The 17723-nt window shown below is 42.6% G+C and overlaps 1 protein-coding gene across 1 annotated transcript in view; it reads left to right on the top strand.

The window, feature by feature from the left end:
* Nucleotides 1–17723, top strand: part of CC2D2A (coiled-coil and C2 domain containing 2A) — a 112947-nt gene that overhangs the window by 17176 nt on the left and 78048 nt on the right. The window contains exons 5-9 of the mRNA XM_033106645.1: nt 8789–8877; nt 9212–9313; nt 12211–12312; nt 12777–12953; nt 16041–16200. Coding sequence (XP_032962536.1) covers nt 8789–8877; nt 9212–9313; nt 12211–12312; nt 12777–12953; nt 16041–16200 — 630 coding nt within the window. The remainder of the gene's footprint in view (nt 1–8788; nt 8878–9211; nt 9314–12210; nt 12313–12776; nt 12954–16040; nt 16201–17723) is intronic.

The raw sequence follows: 17723 nt of genomic DNA, 5'->3' as shown, positions 1-17723 counted from the left end.
CAAGCCACTAGAGACCCTCATAGCTTAGAGCCCTCCAGAACTGTTCCAACTAGCCAGTCCTAAACTGTTTTCCCTGTCCTGCCTTGTCTTTCCTTCGGAAACCCTAATAAAGGTTGTGGCCTCAGCTTTACCGCACTCCTGAGTGACGCCTCCTGGCTCTAGGACCTGGGAGTATAATGGACTTTGTTTCCTGAGCCTCTCTTCTGCCTCTTTGCGGCTGCACGTGACTGACCCGCTCATAAAAGAATACGAAACATACACATCATTATTGTTAGTTATCATGAAAGGCATTTTCCAGAAAACTCCTTTATAGCAAAATTCCCCGAGTCATCTCTCCCTATTTTTGTCGCCAGTCTTGAGACTCCTCCAACCTAACTCACAGCTGCCCTCCCCACAGAAACTCTTCTTGCTGACGTCACCATGAACGCACATTTGCTAACTTCACTGGTCAGTGCCCCCGTCTTTACCTTACTTGCTTTCAGCATCATTTGTTGAGCTCCCCACTCCCTCCTCCATTTGTACTTTGCTTCCAGGACTCCATTCTCCTGGTTTTCCATCTCACTCACTGGTGTACCTCTCAGTCTCCCAGTGCTGGAGCACCCCAGGCTCAGGGCTTGGTCCCCTTTTCTTTATCAAGACTCATTCCCTTGGTCATCTCAAGACTTCAAATTCTATCGTATAGATACTGTATGTATATCTGACCAGTCCCGAATTTTTACCTCCAACCTGGACACCTTTCATCCTAAATGTGCAACTACCTCCTACACATTCACTTTTGCATTTCTAAAAAGACAACTCACCTTTTTAATAGCCTATGGACATATAATTTGCATATCATAAAACTTATCCATTGTAACTCTATAACTCAATAATGTTTAGTAAATCTGTAGACTTGTGGAATCATCATCATAATTCTGTTTCAGAACATTTTCATCACCTCAAACAGTTCCTGTACGCCTATTTGCAGTTAACCCCCACTCCCACTCTCCAGCGCCGAGGCAAACATTACTTTGTTTTATATCCCTATAAATACTCCTTTTCTAGACATTTCATGTGAATAGAAACAGTGCTTCGTGTCTGGCTTCTTTCACTTTGCATGTTTTCTGAGATTCATAAATGTTGTAGCATATATCCACATTTTGCTCCTTTTTATTGTGGAATTATGCATTGTGTGCAGAGACCACATTTTATTTATTTATTCACCTGTGGATGAACACTTGGGTTGTTTCCAGTTTGGGGCTGTTATGAATAAAGCTGCTATGAACGTTTGCAACATGTCCTTGTGTAGACATGTGTTTCCATTCATCTTGAGAAGTAGTAGTATCTCTGGGACAAATGATAAATTTAGACTTAACTTTATAAGAAACTGCTGATGTGTTTTATAAAGTGGCTGTATCATTTTCCTTTCCCGCCAACAGTTTGCAAGAGGTCCAATTTCTCCACCTTTCTAACAATTGGTATTATCTGTCTTTAGTTATACTTTATAGTGTATGCATATTGGGATTATAGTGTATGCATATTGGGTATTTCATTGGGATTTTAATTTATATCTCCCTAATGATTAATGACAAATGATAGTCATTTGTATATCTTTCTAGTAAAATGTCTGTTTAAATTTTACTTATCATTAACTAGATTCTTTTACTTCCTATAGAGTTGTAAAGAGTTCCCTTTATATTCTAGATACAAGTACTTTATCAGATATATAATTTTCAAATATTGTCTCCAAGTAAATGTCTTGTCTTTTCATTTTTTTAATGGTGTCTTTTGAAGTACAAAAGATTTTCATTCTGATGAAGTCAAATGTATCACTTTTTTTCTATTATGGATTGTGCTTTGGGGATTGTAACTAAAAACTATTTGCGCAACCCAAGGTCATGATAATGTTCTCCTATATTTCCTTCTAGAAGCTTTATGCTTTTAGCTCTTATACTTAGTTAAGTTTATGATCTATTTTGAGACAACTCAAATTTTACTCGACTGAAACTGAGCTTCTGCTCTTCTTTTCCCAATCCCAACTATTTCTCCTGCAGTCATTTCTACCTCTTCAAGTGGACATTTCCTTTTCTCTATTGCTTGGGTCAAAACCTTGTAGTCACATTTAACTTCTGTCTTCCTATCTACTCACATCCAATCTCCCTTAAGTCCTGTTTGCTCTAACTTCAGGATATGTCCATTTCTCACCACATCCACCACTGCCACCCTGATCCAAGCCACCTTCCACTCTCATCTAGAGGAGTCAACAGCCTCCTGACTGGTGTCCTTACTTCCATTCTCAACCCAGCAGCCAGAGTGGCCTTAACAAAACAAGGTCATGTCACTGCTCTGTTCAAATCCTTCAATGGCTCTCACCTGACTCAGAGTTAAAGCCAAATTCTGTAGGATGATCTACTGTTTGTCTTCCCCTTGTCTCTATGAGCTGATAACCTAGCTTTTATCTCCCACCCCTTCTGTTCCCCGTTTCTGCTCTGGTCTCACATTAGGTGTGGCCCTGTCGCAGTCTTTATACCAGATGCTACCTGTAGCTACAACACGCATTCCCTAGCTGTCCACATGGTTGGATCCCTCATTTCTTTCACCTGCTTTCATGTCATCTCGAAGCCCTTGCTTGGCCACTCGACTTATAATTACAATAACTCTCCCTTCTGGCCTTCCTTATCCTCGATCCTGCTGTATTTATCTCTATGCCACCTATCATCATCCAACATACTAAATATATTACTTGTTTGTGGTCCATCATCCCCAACAGCAAGTACACCCCATGAAGGTGGAGAGAGTTGTTTGTTTGAGTCACTTTTCTATCCCTCCTGTCTTGCACACATGACAGTACTCAATAAATATTCGTTAGCTGAATGCATGAAAAGTGGAGAAAAGATTCCCTAATTTAGCACTTCCAAAATTGGGTTTGGTAGAATACTAATATCCTGTCAGAGATTAATGCTTACAAAAATATTCCAAGTTCAGAAGCTTTGCATTTCCCCTCTTGGAAGTTCATGAAGCTTGTACCGATACCCCGCTGTCTCTCAATAGCAGTTCCTGGCCTTCTGGAATGCTGTTTGCATTTTTTCTATTCTGCCCAAGGTAATATGCAACGTTCAACCCCAGGCCAAATTTTCACATCACAATAGATGATGTTCTTTGCCACCTTTCAGAGACTCAGTCCTTTTGGGAGCCTGCTTGCTCTATGCCACCGCCATGGTGATGATGGAGCACAGGGACATGGCAGGGCTGGCCGGCCCCGTCTGCCCAGGCCGACAACCCATCTGCGTCAGCTCTAGCTGCTGTAGTGAAATGCCATAGGCTGAGTGGCTTAAACAACACACACTCATTTCTCACAGTCTGGAGGCTGAGAAGTCCAAGATCAAGGTGTCAGCCAATTCAGTTCCTTATAAGAGCCCTTTTCCTGGCTGGCAGATGGCCACCTTCTTTCTGTGTCCTCACATGGTAGACAGAGAGAGAGCTCTGGTCTCTCTTCCTCATCTTATAAGGACACTAATCCCATCATGGGGGCTCCACCCTCAAGACCTCATCTAAACCCAATTACCTCTCAAATACCCCACCTCCAAATATCATCAAGTTGGGGGTTAGGGCTTCAACATATGGATTTTGGGGGTACAGAAACCTTCATCCATAACAGTCCCTAAGCTTGGAAGATGTGCTGAAGCACAAAGAAGCAGGAAGACACAGCAGGCAGAGCCAGAATCCTGAGGTCCAAGCACCCCTGAGCCCAAAGGAGACTCAGGCGCCAGAATAACAGCCCCAAGTTTTCAGTTAATATATCATGAAAAAGTTAATAAGATTGAAAGAAAGAACTGAGAAGTAGAAGAAAGTGACCTCCTGATCCCTCAGCAAACTTGAACTATGAACAGTTCTGGAGCTTGAAACCCAGGGCTGAGCCTGCTGTTCTCAGTCTCTTTTGACTTTCATTTTGTATCACAAAATTTTCATAAGTGGCACTAGTCTATTTTATAAAAATTAGAAAACCAGGAGAAAGAAATAGAAGAAAATAGTCACCCTAGTGACAACCACCATTAACCTTAGGCCCTTTCCCGGTGCTGGGCTTTTTCTGCATGATAGTTGAGGAAGTCCCACATTCCCAGAGGGCTGACTGTGCTTGAAGGGATATCCAACACGCTTACATCCATATGAATCTGGGAGAAGTTGGTGACAGTTGATCTGACTGTCCAACACATTATATTTTTCCTCTCAAGCCTTTAGGATATTGGCTGTGCTCCTCTCCAGTGTTTTCTCCTGAAGTCAAGCTGGCTTCTGTCCCATGCTCTCCCTGATCTCAATTCTATATTTACATCCTATCCCTGGAATTTTACAAAAGGGGGAAATTACGATGGGGAGAGGAGAGGCAGGAATAAAAAGGCAGTTCAGGCCAGCGCTCTCCCAACCCTTTTGTCTCCCATCCCTGCAAGAACTGTGTCTGTAGGGAAGTTGCCATACAATTTTTTATCATACTTTTAAATATTACAAAAAATTTTGTTTAAGGCCTATCGTAAATATGAATGTCTTAAAAGAAAACTTGTATCACTCTTAACATTATTCGAAAGGACCTAAATGGAACAGTGATTGGATAACCTCCATCGTCTATTTTAAAAAAAAAAAAAAAAAGAACAAGCTCTCCCTGGACAGTTGGCAATTTTACGCCATTCCCCTTTCTTCTTGAATGTCATTCCACTCCCCCCACAGAATTTTAAGTAATATATTTCTATGCTTACCAATCTTCTATTGCTCACCATATTAACAAACTGAAGTTTTGATTGAGCTATTATTATAATTAACAATAGTGCACAACATAAAGTTACTGTAAAACTTGGTAAATATTTATTAATTATAAAAGGTGTAATAAATAAAACCTTTTAGAAGTGTATTCTTTAACTAGAGTAGGAAGGCGGGAGAGGTAGGCAATTGACCAAGAATTATCGTGCTCATTGGTCTACGATCTGTGGTATCCCCCAAGGTGTACACAGCGCTCTGGTCTAGGCAGTGAGAGTCACAACAACAGCCTAGCAAGAAGCATGGGAATTTCTGCAAAAGTCGGGGGGAAAGGGGAGGACTTCTGGTTGGTGGAGGAAGGACCTTAGAAACCCACTTCTACGTAGCAACAAACAGATCACATCAAGTTGGGAACAGAAGATGAGAAGATTAGAAAATGATTCCAAAATGCAATGCCTGTTTTATTAGAAGGCTGTTATGTTTTCTGGGGGTCAGGTATAATAGACGTTATTAAGAGAAAACTGGAAAGCATCCATCATTTTATTAAGCTGGAAAGGAAAGAGAATGGGATACAGGGAGTCTGGGTGATGGGAAAAGGGAGACAGAGCGCCAGGAAGCTCTGGAAGCCATTTGCAATCATGAGGCTGATCAAGCCTTGGAATGAATGGGTTTGTGGGGAAGCCATTGAGTGCAACGTGGCTGAACGTGTAACCCCTGCTGCCTCTGAGGAAAAACGTCACTTTGTCAAGGAAATCCATATTTCATACTAATTGACAATATGTATATGTTTTAGTGGAATGCCTTGAAAATCTCTCATCCGTACGTTCTTGCATGCCCCAAAGTCAATTTTTAATAATTTAAAAATTATTTTCAGCACACTCATTGCATTTGATGCTGCAGACAGTTCAGTCATGCCGGGTTTTCTTACTCGTGTTAAAGAGCCATTTTCTGAATGTGCCTCTCTATGTAACTGTGAAATTGCACCCTTTCTCAAGCCTGGCAAAGCAATTCTTATCCTCAGGGAGGGAAAAATAGAGACAGGTTGAGATCACATCGTTGATTAGTAAAGTAGTGGAGTAATTGACTATAATTTAGGGAAACATGTTTTATGAGGGCTGTCTTAGTATTTCCAGCTGCTTTAAGAAACACTGCACAGCATAGTCTACCAAGCTAGAAGTGAAAGTATTTAATCCCTATTCGTTATTATGTCAAAGGGAGCACATTAGTACACGTGGCTTTCTGTGGATATAGTGTTAGTGCTATTACCTTAAAGGAAAAAAGTCATCATCATCATCTGCTTCCATCCAAATGAGGACTACAATTATTTTGTTTGAAATCCTTCACACCCTCATGGTTCCTTTATCTGTTTTTCCTTCACTGCTTAATGCTACAAAGCACCAGGTGCAGAAACCACCAACACGGTCCTTGCTCTCAAGCTGGTCACGTTCTCGCTGGGAAAATGCCGCATCACCAGCTCGTTGTACAAACCTGACTTGGGAATCTGTATATCATCTAAATGCTGCTAATAGACTTGAAACACAAAAATCAGGGAACAGCTACTTTTTAGTGTTTCAAAAATTTTCAAGGTTTTTAAAAGTAATACTAAAGAAACTAGTTTCTTGGCTCAGAAGAGAATGTTTTAGTAAAATATTTTGTGTCTCTTTTGAAAAATAATGCATAAAATTATTCCAGTGAACCACGTATATATAGGCAGTAGTTATTTTAAGTAAATTTGAAAAAACTTTTTTATAAAAAGGATGGGGAGTAAATAAACAAGATGCATTTTCATGTTGAAAGGTGTTTACTGTTGACTGTAAAAAGGTTTCTCTTTGGGGGCAGAAGCAAGGTGGCCAGTCAGCTGGTGAAGGGGGTTGGCAAGTACCAGGACGTTCAGACTAGACCCCTCCTTTACCTGCCCAAACCATCCATACACTTAGCGACACTGCCCTGTATGGCTGGGGACCACAGGACCGAAGGGTGATTATTAATCAAATAACCACACAAAGACATAAATTCGAAATGTGACAAATGCAATAGAGGAAAAGCCTTTGGTCTCTGAGCATATATAACAGGGGATATGATCTACTGAAGTTACATGATCGTTGAATGGAAGTAATGGCTAGATTGTTTTTTTTAAGTGAGTTAAAAGAGAACGCCAAAGGCCATTTCATTGAACTGACAGAGATTCTCTTAAAGAACTTGAACCTCAACCCACGTGTGCAAGACTCTAATCATTACGCTGATTACTCATGCCTCCACGCAGGCATTGAATACATGGCATGGTTGGAGCCTGATCTGAGTAAGATTTTATATCTTCTTATCACACAAAAGGAAGAAAGAACCACCTCCGAGACTGAGAGTCCAGGTGGCAGAGACGTGACTTTACAGCTCGGGACTGCGGTCTTTGTTTGCATAAAGCAGATGCTGAGGGAACCTGCAAGACTGTTGCAAACAGCGGCCTTTGCCTGTCATCTCCTCGTGTCCTTCTCTCCACCCCTTTTCCTTCTAATAAAATACCTGGCCTTCTCTTTTTCGTTCACCTGCTAGCCTCCCTCCCTTAACCACGCTGATGGCTATGAGTGTCACAAAGGCTTTCTCACAACGCCAGCTTTCCCCGTGGGTGGAAATGCTCCCCAAGTCTTTATCTTCAGGCCTTTCCCAGCGCTTGGTGTAGACAAACACACGGTCATGTCCCACCAGCACTCAGACACGTGCTGTCTCCAAGCAGAGTCACTGCAGTGTCCGCCAGGCTGGCTTTTCCTCCTCCTTTCCCTTTCTCTCTCACTAGCCTCAAAACCCTAATCGCCTCAGTCAAAACCTCACACACCTTCCCCTTCCCCTTCTCCTGAACCAGGGGTCCTCCCACTTGAGCGTGTGATTCAGCAGGTCTGGGGCACGGCCTGAGAACGTGCGTGTCTCACAAACAAGTGCCGCTCGGAGTGGCTGCTGCCGTGAGGACCACAGTGTCCTGTCACCCTGTCACCACTGGGTCCTTTCGTCTTTCCCGCCTCGCCTCGTGGCCCCTTCCCACCGACTCCCACTGACTCCGTCCCTTTTATCTCATCAGGACATCCTAGCTGGGTCCCTGGTGCCTCCTCCCCTCACCCCAACTGCCCTGTACCTCAGCTGCGGCTTGTCTCTCCACATGGTCCAAGACATCCCCACGGCTTGGGGAATATAGTCTAGACTCTTAATGCGACAGCAGAGGTTCCCCATCCCTGCACCCCAAACTCCTTCTGAGATCTGCTCCCCTGCTTCATCCCACTAGAGCCCCTCTGCTCCAAGCATGATAGCGTCCTGTTCCCAAAACACTTCGTTTTCTGTCTAATTCTTTCACAACGGTTCAGAGCATTTGGAGATGATAGCACTGGGACCAAATGCCAAGCATTCCACCACCTAGGTGTGTGACAGCAGAGCCAGAGGACCTCAGAGTCTCCATCTTCCAGATACCTGGGATAACCCCGGTGCCCTCCTCGCAGGGATGGCATACGATCAATGGGAACATGCACTCAACACGTGGCTCACAATGCCTGACACATAATAGCTGCAGAACATTTCACATATATATTTACATATATAGTTAACAGTCTGTACAAAATGTATGTTGTCTCAACGCTCAAAGCTAAGACCTGGGTCTATAGAAAAGTGTTCTCTGATTAAAGTTTCTCAGTGCGGTTGAGTTGAACCCTGAAACCCCGAACTCATTAGCCATCCATTCACCTGACAAGCCTGCTTCTCAAATCAACAAATTTGAGAGCCTCTTCCCCATGGTAATTGAATTAGCGAGTGTGTCTGGCCTTGAATAGTCAGGTGTCATTCGTTTTATTCTTAGTTAAGTCGCTATGACAGTCCTGGCAGGCCCAAGATTTTCACTGTTAGTCTCAAAGTAGCCAAGACATGTACTTATTACGTCAAATGGATGGTTGTCAGTGTTATTTCACATTTGCTTATGTAAAGTTCTAAATTTGCAAAATAAAATTACATCCTCTTGTTATTTTTTAAATCTAATCTTCCCTCTGGAAAAAAAATGTTGTTTTAAAGTAATTTTCTTATATTTTTTTAGGCTTACCTCCAATTCCTTCAGCTTCCAGAACGGGCTTTGCAGAATTTTCCATGAGAGAACGCATGAGGGAGAAGTTACAAGCTGCAAGGGTGAGAGAAACAACATGAATATTTTGTTCAGTGCTGATTGCAATTCTCCAGGTCTTGTCTCGCTTGCTTGTTTTGCTCAAAATTGCATGGATTTGAATACCGTTAAATGTGCTTTTCATGTTTTAAATGTTAATGTAGTACTGAACATTGGCACAGATGAAAATTATGCTTCAGAAGAACTTAATGTCACCTTTCTAAACCACTTTACTTGCTCTTATCACTTAAAGAGGTACAATGTGTATTTTTTTACTGATTATGGTCCATCGAGATGGTGAATGTGGTTTTCATAGCATTACTGACCTTACGTAGTAGTAATTTTCTGTTTGACTTTTAGTCCAAAGCAGAAAGTGCATTGCTGCAGGAGACCCCCACCCCTCGGCCCAGGCGCTTACAAAGTCCTAGCAAGAAAGAACTGGAGACTGAATTTGGCACAGAGGTGAGAAATGGGCCGTCCCTGCTTTATGATCAAAGACAGTGAAGCATAATATAAAATTTCCAACAAAAAGTCTGAACACAGCTCTGCACAGAGGAGGTGTTCAATACTTATTAATAATTACAATCGCTGCTATTGATAGAATACTGCTTGGTGACAGGCATGTTGCCAAGTCTATTTCCCACGTTATGACATGTCATTATCCAAACACCCCTGTGGGGTGGGTATTATTATTTTCATTCTCATTTGACAGATGAGCAAACTGAAGTTCAGTGCAGGTGCTAAGCCACCCCCGGTTACAGAGCATGTATAGATTTGATCCCGGCTCCATCTCATTCTCAGTCTGTCTCAGAGGTCAGAGTTGTGGGATCCATGGATCTTGCTGGAAAACAGAGGGAGAGAGAAAAGAGTGGGGCCAGATGGTGGGGGCCTTGAATGTTACACTAAGGAGCAGCCGTGCAAAGCTCTTGATGATGGGGTGAGGAGGTGGTTGGAATGCACTGGAATGATTTGTGTTCACCTCTGAGGTGCTGGGGGCATCTCAGTGTGTGCTCCTCTGAGATGTACATAGAGGACCAGGCCTGGAGAAAGAGCTTTAGGAGCAGTTCTGCTGTGATGTGTTTGGAAGTTTTGAGAATGCCTTTGTTTCCTGCGGGAAAGAAGACTGAATGAGGAGGGTCTTGACACTTGGAGAAAAACTTACAGTAAAGATGCAGAGGCAGACAGGAAGCCAGTAAAAGATAGAAAGACTTGTAGATGTCAGGGATGTAGATGAAGCACAAGCTGGTAAGAGGGCAGAAGAAGGAAGGGGGGAATGACAAAGCAAATGGCTCAGTGGAGTGTTTTCAAGCCAAACCAATTGTTTAGTGTTGACGATGATGATGGTTTGGGGGATTCTCACCAGTGAGAGAAAGAAGCATAGGCTTTGGGAATATTTTTTAGACGATGATTTTTCTATGATGAGATGTTATAAAAATTTAATCTCTGTCCATCCCAAACAAGCCAAAGATTGCATGATTCTAAGGAAAGTTGCAGCCACGCTCATGTGTTACGGTCTGTGGTTCTTTAGTGGGAACACTCAGTGAGTCCAGTGGAATGGCTTTGTGACAATTTGCTACTGCATTTTACTAAGAAGACATTTCTTTTTCTCTAACTCCAATTTATTTTTCTTCATAAGAGCCCCAATTTTAAAATATTGGAAAATAAAGAAAAGCTACCTAAAATCCTTAGGTTTTTAGGTTGTTTTGGCCGGTGTGTGAGTCTCAGCATCTCGCCAAGTGAACTAAGTGACAGGAGAGTCTGATCTCTTATATCTGGCCTTGTCTAATACCTCCCGATTGAAAATCAGCTCTCACTTGTCCATGGGCCATGGATATGATATCCCAAATAAAGCTGGAAGTTTTAGAAGTACAATATACTCTTGGCTTACAGGGGATTTATTTCTCATGAGCAGGACCTTGAGCAATATACCTATTATATCCCCTAAAAGCCATTCCTAGCGTTGAGGCAAACATCAGCGGCCTTGTCTTTAGACTTGATCTCAGGTCCCTAAGGGAACAGCCACTCACAAGCACATTTCTTCATGCATATACTTCAACCCAGAAGGAATATCTAAAAAGTGGTCCATTTATGTTCTCTGGAGCCAAGTGTCTAGTAGCACACGAGGGTCCCAGGTGCTGGACTTCAACTGTCCAGTATGAAATGCTGGCAAGCTCACTCACTAGCTCTGTGACCTTGGACATGACATTTATTGACTCTCTGGACCCCACTTTCCTTGCCTGTGAAATAGGGATACTACCAGAACGTAATTCTTGGTATTGTGTTGAGGATTCAATGATTTCATACATGGTACAGTGTTTCAAACAGCACCTGCCACATGGTAAGGCCTCTCTATGTAAGTACTAACTAATGTTAGAAGCTATAGAGTCCGAGAAAAAGAGAAACCGGTTAGGAATACTTTGCTCAGTAATCCAAATTCACCAACACAAACCTGTGCTTACTTTCTTTACCATTTCTTTTCACTTTATACTCAGTAACTTCTAATAAAAGAACAAAGCCAAACACGAATTTCCAAGAACACATACATTCCCAGGTGGAAGTAATACAGAACATTTGAAAACCTGGCCTCCATTAGACATGACCAAAATGTCTCTCTCTGTGGGCCTAGTCCAGTGTCCCAGGTCGCCCTAGATCTGATCCCTTGACACCCTCTACCTGTTGTCCAGGTAGATATGGGGGGACTCCTTCCTGCCAGGTGTCCAATGGGCTCTGAAGTCACTGTGATGACGGTCACAGCCCACCCTCGAGGATCCCAGACATGGCAATAGGCATACAGGTACAGGGTGGTTGAGTTCTGTGGTGGGTGCTAGATGAAAAAGGAGCAGGAGCCAGGTTCTAGACGGGTTGGATTAGAAGAGAGATGAGGATGAGGTGGGAACAGTACCTGGTAGATTGGCTTCCAGAGGAGAGAAGGAACACCCAGGAGTGTCATCACCTCAAGACAGCACAGGCTCAGCTTCCAGTGGGGACAACAGGTCCCAAGGTTCACAGAAGGGCAGGCCATGTGCCCTGGAGGGTGTATGTCGGACTTATTTACAATCAGATATTATTGATGCTTGCCTTCATATACTGAAATGATCCTCTGTGGACTGGAGAGTCTATTGATTTCATGTTAGGGTTCGTTGAGTATAAAATTTTGTATTTGTTTAGTCCTGAGAGAGCCAGAGCTGAGTAAGAAAATATTTAGCAACCTTTAGCTTCAAATATCTTTGACATCTGCCTGCATTTCACTGCGTAGGAACATTGATCAGAAGATAAGTCTTGTGAGGGTTAATGCTTGTTTCACACCATACTTAGTTTCTTGATTTAAATGGCGTATTTATCATTTTTCATTCATCTAGCCAGGTAGAGAGGTACAAAGGACTCAACAAGAAGATGACTCCCAGAGTTATTCCAGAGTGAAGTTCCGTGATTCTGTACGAAAAATCAGGTCTAAACCCCCGGTAAGAAATCCTGTCTTTTAAAATCATGTTTGCTTTAAATAATGCACAGTTCAAATCATGGTTTTTGTTGGTTTGTTTGTATTTTTCAAAAATATGCAATGGGAGATGACGAAATGACAGGACATAACCTAACTCCTACTGACATGGTATGCAAGAAAAAAGTATGAGAAATAATTCCTATTTTCAAACTCCCGGACTGCTAGCGTAATATATTTACGTGCTTGTGCTTGTGGGAGTATAAATAATAGCTGGCTCATAAAAAGGTAATTCATTAAGACACTTAGTAAAGGAGGCCACCAACTGCCTCTTGTACTTGTTAAAGCTCATTACCCATAATCTCGTCAAGGAAGGTCGGAAGCTTACAAGGCCGAGAATGTGCGTGATTCCATTAGCATCAAGCCAGCTGACTGAACTATGCAGAGCTCATTTCAGCTTTTAAAATCTGAAATCCTGTTGCTCCTTAGGTTCCGCCTGGCTTCCCTTCTGCTGAAGAAGCCTATAACTTCTTCACTTTCAACTTTGATCCTGAACCTGAGGAATCAGCGGAAAAACCAAAGGCAAGAAATAGAGATGGAACCAATCAAGAGGAGGAGGAAGGAGAGGAAGAAGAGCCACCTGTGCAAGAAGGAGTAAACAAAATGGTATTTAATATTCTGATGGTAACGAGGAGACAGATGGCAATGATGAAGATGATGATGACATGCTAGCCAGGAGAAAGTGGCTGAGGACAACTCTGCCACCACCACGTAGAACAGCTGCTCATTCGTGTCTTAGTTGAAAGCCATGCGAGTGCTAAGTTCTTTCTAGTACTTTCTTTAGCCTTTGATTTCACCCCATAATTTGGGTAGTGAGAGCCTTGATTAAATCTGTCCATCTTTCTTTTGTGGGGGAAAAGAAAAGGCAGAACAATGTAGCTTGCAGATTTTTCTTAGCAGACTCTACACGATGATTAGTGTTCATTTCATATGCAAACAGTTGGCCTCTCCGAGGCAAATGAAGCCTTGCTCTCTCCCCACAACCTTACAGGCAAGCAACTGAACTACAACTCAGATTCCATAATTGTGGGTGGTGTGTGAAAGATAGAATAAAACATGCCAGTAAAATACTGTGCTAAGGACTTGAATAGACGTCTCTCTAAAGACAATATACAAATGGCCAATAAGCACATGCAAAGATGCTTATTTGACTAGTCATTAGAGAAATGCAAATCAAAGCCACAATAAGATACCACTTTAGACAAATTAAAATGGCTATTATTTTAGAAAAAGAAAAGAAAAGAACAAGTATTGGCAAGAATGTGGAGAAATTGGCCCCTCGTGCATTGCTGATAAGGAATGTAAAGTGGTACAGCCACTGCGGAAAACACTATGGGGGCTCCTCAAAACATAAACATAAAAAATATAATAAAATAAAAAAATTTAAAAAAAGTTTAAATATACGACTACCATGTGACCCAGCAAACCCACTTCTGGGTATATGCCCAGAAGAACTAAAAGCAGGGACTCCAACAGATATTTGTACACCTATGTTCATAAATGCATCATTCACAATTGCCAAAAGGTAGAAGCAACCCAAGTGTCCAGGAATAGATTAAGAGATAAAATAGGGCACAGGCTTACAATAGAATATTATTCAGCATTAAGAAGGAAGGAAATTCTGACACATGCTACAACACAGATGAAACTTGAGGGCATTATAGTCAGTGGAATAAGCCGGTTATAAAAAGGACAAATATTGTGTCATTCCACTTGCATGGGGTACCTAGAGTTGTCCAATTCATGGAGACAGAAAGTAGAAGGGTGGTTTCCAGGGTCTGGGAGCGAGTAAGCATGAGGAGTTTGACTGTGTAATGGGACCTAGTTTTCATTGTGAAGATTAAAAACGTTCTGGACATTGATGATAGTGATAATTGCACAACAACGTGAGTGTACTTAATGCCACAGAACTGTACACTTACAACGGACAAAATGGTACATTTTATGTTACTTACATACATTTTACCACATTAAAAAAATGAAAAGGAAGACACGCCAGAATGTTTCAGAATTTGCACAGTTGGCCTAGTTTTATGCTTAACTTTTAATCACCTCCCTTGCGAAATGCCTCCCAGGAACATAATTTCTTACCTAGGTCTCTGGAAGCTTGGGAATACTTCAGCTTGTTCTAGGATAATTGTTTTACAAATCAATGTTCAGCTCGTTCTGCCTCAGAATCTCTCGGGAGGTTGCACACAGCTGGCCAAGACGGCAGTCACCTGAAGGTTGGACCGAGTCGGGAAGTTTTGTTTCCAAGACACTCACTCATCTGCCCGGCATTGCAGAGGGGAGGCCCCAGTTCAGACCTCCCCGTAAAGCTGCTGAGTGTCCCTATGACATGACAGATGGTTTCCCCCAAAGCTAGTGACCTGAGAGAAAGCAAAACCTGGGGTCAGAAGCTACCCGGCCACACGTGTATTTTATTTACTAGCAGCAAGTCACTAAGCACCCACAAGGAACAGGAGAAAAATCAGGGGCCACTATTGGAAGGCAGGACGATCAACGAATTCGTGGGCTTCTACTTAAATCATAACTTCTCTTCCTTTTGCATTTTCTCCCCTGGAATCTGTGTTCCTAAAACGGACCTCTTAAACCATACGTACTTCAAGTCCATGCTCTCGTCTAACCTGACGCTTTTTTTGGATTTTCACACTCAAAGTGGATTCAGTCTTTCTGGTGGAAGTTTTAGATCATCTGCAGATCCCTTCACTAGCTTCCTATTTCTGCCTTTTCTGCAATTTTTCTTAGTGTTTGTGCCTTTGCTCACCACGAAGCAGAGGTGGGGTAGAAGCAAGAAAAATCACACACTGTAATTATGGGTTTTTCCTCCTTTTCCTTGTTTGAGGTTTTTGGCATTCTCTGCTTTCCAGTTATGCTGAGAGCTTGGTTACACTGTAGATTTACTTCTCCCTTCTTATTGTTTTGTATACTTGGGGAGGAAATAATAGGAGGCAGGTAGCTAGGCTGCCACCAGTGTCTTCCGTTATCTGCAAGTCTCCACAGGACTTTGAAAGATATTGCTCATAAATGGACACCAGGCTTAACATTTAAAAAGAAGAAGGGAGAGGAGAAAAAGAAGAAGGAGAAAAATAAGAGGGAAAAGCCGAAGAGGAAGAAAGAGAAAGAGAAGAAAAAATCGGAGAAGTTTGGGAAATAAACATTAACACACTCTGTGCTTAGAATTTTTATATGCGCCATTTAATTTTATCCTCACAAAATCCAAAAAGGTAATCTCTATGAACACCCCCATTTTACCGCTGAGAAAATTAAGGACCAGAAGGGCAGCTAAGCTCCCTGAAGTCACCAGGCAGCTGGGGCCATGCCAGGGGCAGCTGAGGATGCTACGTAACCCACGCTCTTTAAATAAATGTCACTAAATAGGCACCCTCTGAGGAGGCCAGAGGTATTGAGGTTTCAATTGCTCCACTCAGCATGTTTCTTCTGACTTCAGCCCATTCTGATTTGGACATTTTCCAAGTACGTGGATTAGCAAAAAACAAAGAAAATCCACTTGGTAAATATGAAAGGCCATGTAGTTTTAAGCTTTCATTTAAAAAAAAAATAAAGACAAATGACAGAGGAAAGATAACTTTAGGGTAAACTGTTTGATGAGTTTAATTTCTTTAATTATTTTTTCTACGTAAACCCATCATCTTAGCACGATTTATTTTTTTATTTTTTAACGTGATGCAGGATGAAGAAGAGCTGCTTAATGATAAAGATGCCGAGGACTTCCTATTGGGTTTAGACCACGCGGCTGGAGATCTCGTGGCAGTTGGACCTGCAGACTACAAAGGCGTCCATGCTCGACTGCAGGAGAAAGAAATCCTTTTCGTACCCAGCAGGCTGACAGGTACTGGCTCTTTCTATCTTCCGGCTCAACTCCATTTTCTTTGAAATGAAATGACTGGTGGCTAAGGTGCCCAATTGCCACCACTGATCCCAATTTCTAATCTGATTTAATCCAGACATAAATTCAGACAAAAAATGTAGCACATGGATAAATATCTATTCAACCAACACTTACTGGCAGCAGGAGACATCGCAGGATGCCATGGGAGCTCCTTCAACAAATCCTTGACCTGTGCTGGAGGCTGAGACGGTATGAGACTCTTGAGAGTCAGGGGAGGAAAAGGAACAACTGTTTCGTACTCTACTCACACCCAATATTCTAGAACACTTCTCTGCTCAGAGGTGTGCATTGTTACCTACAACAACCAATTCTCCAACACCGATTGTGTGTCCTACAATTCCATCCTGACACAGTCTACCAGGGGTTAGCGCAGAACTCACAAAGGGCTCAGTCCCTCAAGACTTCCTGCTACTTCAGATGCCAACGGCAAGCAGCGAGTTCCTGGGTTACACACATTTCTACTCAACTTTGCTACAAACCAGGGGTTCCCGTGACGCCCTCTTCAGGTTCCATGATTTGATATAACACTCCATAGAACTCAAGGAAACACTTAGATTTACTAGTTTATTATATAATAAAGGATATGGTAGAGAATACAGGTAAAGAGATGCATAGGGCAAGCTATGTGGGAAGTGGCACGGAGCTTCCAGCCCACACTGGGCACACCACCCTCCCAGGGCCTCACCACACCAGAAGCTCTGCCAACCACTTCAGTTAGGATTTGTATGGAGGCTTCATTATGTAGACACGATGGATTAAATCACTGCCACTGGTGACTCAGTCCCTGTGTCCCTCTCTCTCCTCTCCCAGAGGTGGGAGAGGAAGGAGGGCGATGCTGAAAGTCCCAACCCTCTACTCACACCGGTTGGTTCCCCTGGCCACCAGCACCCATCCTGACTCTTCAGGAGTCATCTCGTTGGCATACAAAAGCATAGACAGTGATCACTTTGGAGATTCCAAGGGTTTGAGGAGCTGTGTGCCAAAAGGCAGGCTGGGGGAGATTCCTCCCCGTGGGGAATGGCCAGGGTACTAGAGCGGGACCATTTGACTAACTCCTACTTACTACTCCTTGCTTCCTTTCTGCCCTGGCTTTCCCTTTGCTCTTTTCTTCCCCTGGACTTTCCTCTCCTCCTAGTGGCCCTGAGGGATCTCCCCAGTTAGCAGTTCACCCTGAAAATGGCAGGGCAGCCTCAGTCCTATGAAAGAGCCCCGTCAGGCTGGGAAGGGGCCTGCAGGAGTTGGATTTCTTTTCATCTGTCTTGTTCTACCTGACTTCCAATTAAATGCCGAGCCAAGGATAAGTTATTGTTTGGTTTTGAATCACGTATGTTCAAAGTATTGGAATGTGTTGGCCATCCCAAGTTTCCTTGTAAAGTAGGTAGCTGGCAATAATGCCCAATGGTTATTACTTCTCAATACGAATAATAGTAGCAGCTGTGAATACATTCTGTGCACGTACTCCA

The sequence above is a fragment of the Rhinolophus ferrumequinum genome, chromosome 5, assembly GCF_004115265.2.
Source record: "Rhinolophus ferrumequinum isolate MPI-CBG mRhiFer1 chromosome 5, mRhiFer1_v1.p, whole genome shotgun sequence".
Classification (NCBI taxonomy): Eukaryota; Metazoa; Chordata; class Mammalia; order Chiroptera; family Rhinolophidae; genus Rhinolophus; species Rhinolophus ferrumequinum.
Note: the sequence above shows the minus strand (reverse complement) of the source record. Positions and strands in the feature narration are given on the sequence as shown.